General features: G+C 40.5%; 1 protein-coding gene across 1 annotated transcript in view; it reads right to left on the reverse strand.

Annotated features, from left to right (window-relative positions):
- The window catches only part of RFWD3 (ring finger and WD repeat domain 3), a 35,012-nt gene that overhangs the window by 6,973 nt on the left and 24,976 nt on the right, over positions 1–3,063 (reverse strand). Inside the window, exons 9-10 of the mRNA XM_013005159.2 lie at positions 2,323–2,473; positions 554–730 (exon numbers count right to left, since the gene is read on the reverse strand). Of these exons, the coding sequence (XP_012860613.1) occupies positions 554–730; positions 2,323–2,473 (328 nt within the window). The remainder of the gene's footprint in view (positions 1–553; positions 731–2,322; positions 2,474–3,063) is intronic.

Consider the following 3,063-nt stretch of genomic DNA (forward strand, 5'->3'; position numbering starts at 1 on the left):
GAGGTGAACATGGAAACACAATTCACTAGACAGAGGGGGAAAGGGGCGCGAAGGAGACTCTTTTTTTGGCAGGAGAGGCATCCCTGGCCTCGCCGCTGCTTTTTAGGGAAAATTTAAAAGTCACTTTTAATCAAACTATCTTTAAGCTATCTCTTATTGTATGCTGGACATGTGGTTTTTAAAAGCAAGTCTGTGTGGCTGGTTCTGCTAACACATTTTATAGACAAGGCTCACAAAAGGCCAAGAAATATGACCGGCTTGTAGATAGAGCTGGGATTTGAACAAGGATGGAATTGCATTTACCACATTGGGTTACGAGGGACGCCATAGCCTGGCTTTACTAAAGCCCAGGGCTTTCCACCCACTGAAGTGTCACAAACACAAACTGTAGGGATTTTCATCATTCTCAAGTGAGACAAGGTTGGGCAATCTCAGCGAAACGGCTCTCCTTGAGTATTTCTGACCAACTGTGAGAAACCCTTTGCCGAGAGCACCAAGACGATAACAGTCCAGGGGGACTGCTACCTCACGGAGGAGGCACGTGGCTTCCCACCTGACTTTCTGAGGCACCAGCTCCTGGATGTGGGAGACTGTGTTCCGTAGGTCATAGATGAGAATCGAGCCGTTGGCCAGGCCAGCATAAATGTAATTGTGGTCATCAAGACACCAGCAGCAGCTCCAGACAGGACGTCCAGCATTGTAGGTTTGGACCACAGTATTGGTCTCCAGGCTGTGTCATGACAAGAGACTTTCACAACCATGCAGTAAGAACATCACATAGCTGACAAAGATGTAAAGACTGCCATTTGAATGATCAATAAATCTACTAAGAACACACCTATACATTCAATTTTCTCCAGGAACTGCACCCAGATCATTTTTTTAAATTTTAAAACAGTTGTGTTTTGAGGAACACACAGTTTCCTCGAGTTGTTAGGAAGGTAAAGGAAGAGAGATGTACAGATAGAATGCTCACTAGCCCACCCTACTTCCTATTACATGATAATCAGTAATCATACACTTATGAATATTGGAAGTATACACAAGAAAAAGATAAATTATAATGCAATCATGAAGTGGTAGTGACTAGTAACATTTTAATATTGAATCTTATTTTTCAGTCCTATGAATGTTATTTGAAACATACATACATAAAAAAACAAAGTTATACTGAAGGCTTATTCAAACTGATAAGGCTGGGAGGATTTCCTTATATGTAGCTGCAGAAATTAGATAGGAAGTTGATTAACATACTCGTTCCACTCCCTGAAAAATTAAAAGCCTGTAAACCAATGTTCAATAAGGTCCTTTTCACGATAGCCAAAAGGTGAAAACAAACAATGAAAGCATAAACAAAACAGGGCCGAGAGGGTCTTCAAAAGATTAGTGAAAAAATTCTAGCATCATTTAATCACATCTGTCCATAAACTTTTTGAATTCCCTTGTATATCCGTATATCCACATGATGGTCAATCGTGTAGGTATAAAGAGACATAATGTTCTGATGGATGCAGTAACATGGATAAACCTTGATTACATTACACTGAATGAAATAAGTCAGTCACTGTAGAATAAAGATGTTATGATCTCAAAAGTTTGCAAACATGTAAAAAGCGAAGATGTCAGGAAGAGGGAAAGAAAGGAATTTTGAGGTGGGAGGTAGTACTGAGTTTAGGTTAAAGGTGATGGAAAGCTTTGGATAAGGACAGCAATAATGGTAATTTTACAACATATAAAATATAATCAGTATCGTTGAGTTATAAGGATTCAATGAAGTTGTGTTGGCAGAATTTTTGGTGTGTTTTCACAATTAGAAGATAAAGAAAAAGTCAGAGATGTGAATCATACTAGGGAATATATGGAAAATGCCCAAACTAATTAAGGGTACAAGTAAGAGAAGCCATTCCTGGAGCCCAACAAGAGCAGGTGCCCGGTGACATTTTTTTCAGACAGAATTACCAGGGTTGAGAGCAAGGAATAGGCAGTCCTGAGCTGGCACAACTCTGTGGTATCAGGTAGCAAGGTCGCCGACATGTGGTCACTCCACCATCCTAGGGTGTTGCCTTCATCTAAATGGCTGTGATCTATTTTAGAATATTTGTTTTTATGGATATAGAACACTACACATGCTACTTTGTAGCCTGCTGTGACCACTTCTCAAAGCCGTGTTTTGAATGAAGTGAACCTGGATCTCAGAAGAGAATACCTCAGATGATAAGAGAGAGCTAAGATTTCGGCCATCACATCACCCCCCATGGGTCCTTATTCCAGGCTGCTCAACTTCATGCAGCACAGGCTCCTCTCCCTCTCTGAAGCACTCACCTCGTCAGTTTAAGAGTGCTGTCCAGGGAACCAGAGAGCAGCAAGTCTTTGGACCGACTGCTGAAAGCCAGTGCGCGGATCTGCTTGCTGTGCATTGGAATGTACTGACTGCTCCTCATGTTGGCAGTACTCAGCATCTTAACACCAAAGCCTGCAAATCAGGAGAGAGTACAATTCACTCAAACTCGATGTAGGGCCAAGTCGATGATCTTTTTTTTCACCGATGATCTTTTGTGTTCTTTGCTCACACTCTTGGTTGGAAAAGAGCTAATTAAAGAAAATATTCCCAGGGTGACCATTTATTTCCCAAGTACATTCCCAATATCATCAATAGGCGAATGAATAAACAAATCTATTTGTGTGTGTGTGTGTGTGTGTGTGTGAAATGAAAAGTCTCTATGCTCAGTAATGAAAAGGAATGAACTACTGATAAACAGAACAGTATGGATGAATCACCATAAAAATAAAATTAAAATGGTAGGAAGATGCCAGATCAAAAAAAATAAACTGTATGATTCCAATTCTAGAATTTATGTAAAATTCTAGAAAATATTCCCTTATAGTGATAGAAAGCAGATGAGTGGTTCCCTGGGGGAGCACGGAAGAGGGTGCTAGATGCGATGTCTTGGTTGTGGTGAGTTTCAGGGGTGAATACCTGTGTGAAAGCAGAGCAAAATGTGTACTTCAAAAGGGTACAGCTTGGAGTTGTATGAGCCCCTAATAAAATGTTTTAAAAAAAAA

Source organism: Echinops telfairi, unplaced genomic scaffold (genome assembly GCF_000313985.2).
Source record: "Echinops telfairi isolate 266 unplaced genomic scaffold, ASM31398v2 ScPeMD7_2291;HRSCAF=2852, whole genome shotgun sequence".
In the NCBI taxonomy this organism is placed as follows: Eukaryota; Metazoa; Chordata; class Mammalia; order Afrosoricida; family Tenrecidae; genus Echinops; species Echinops telfairi.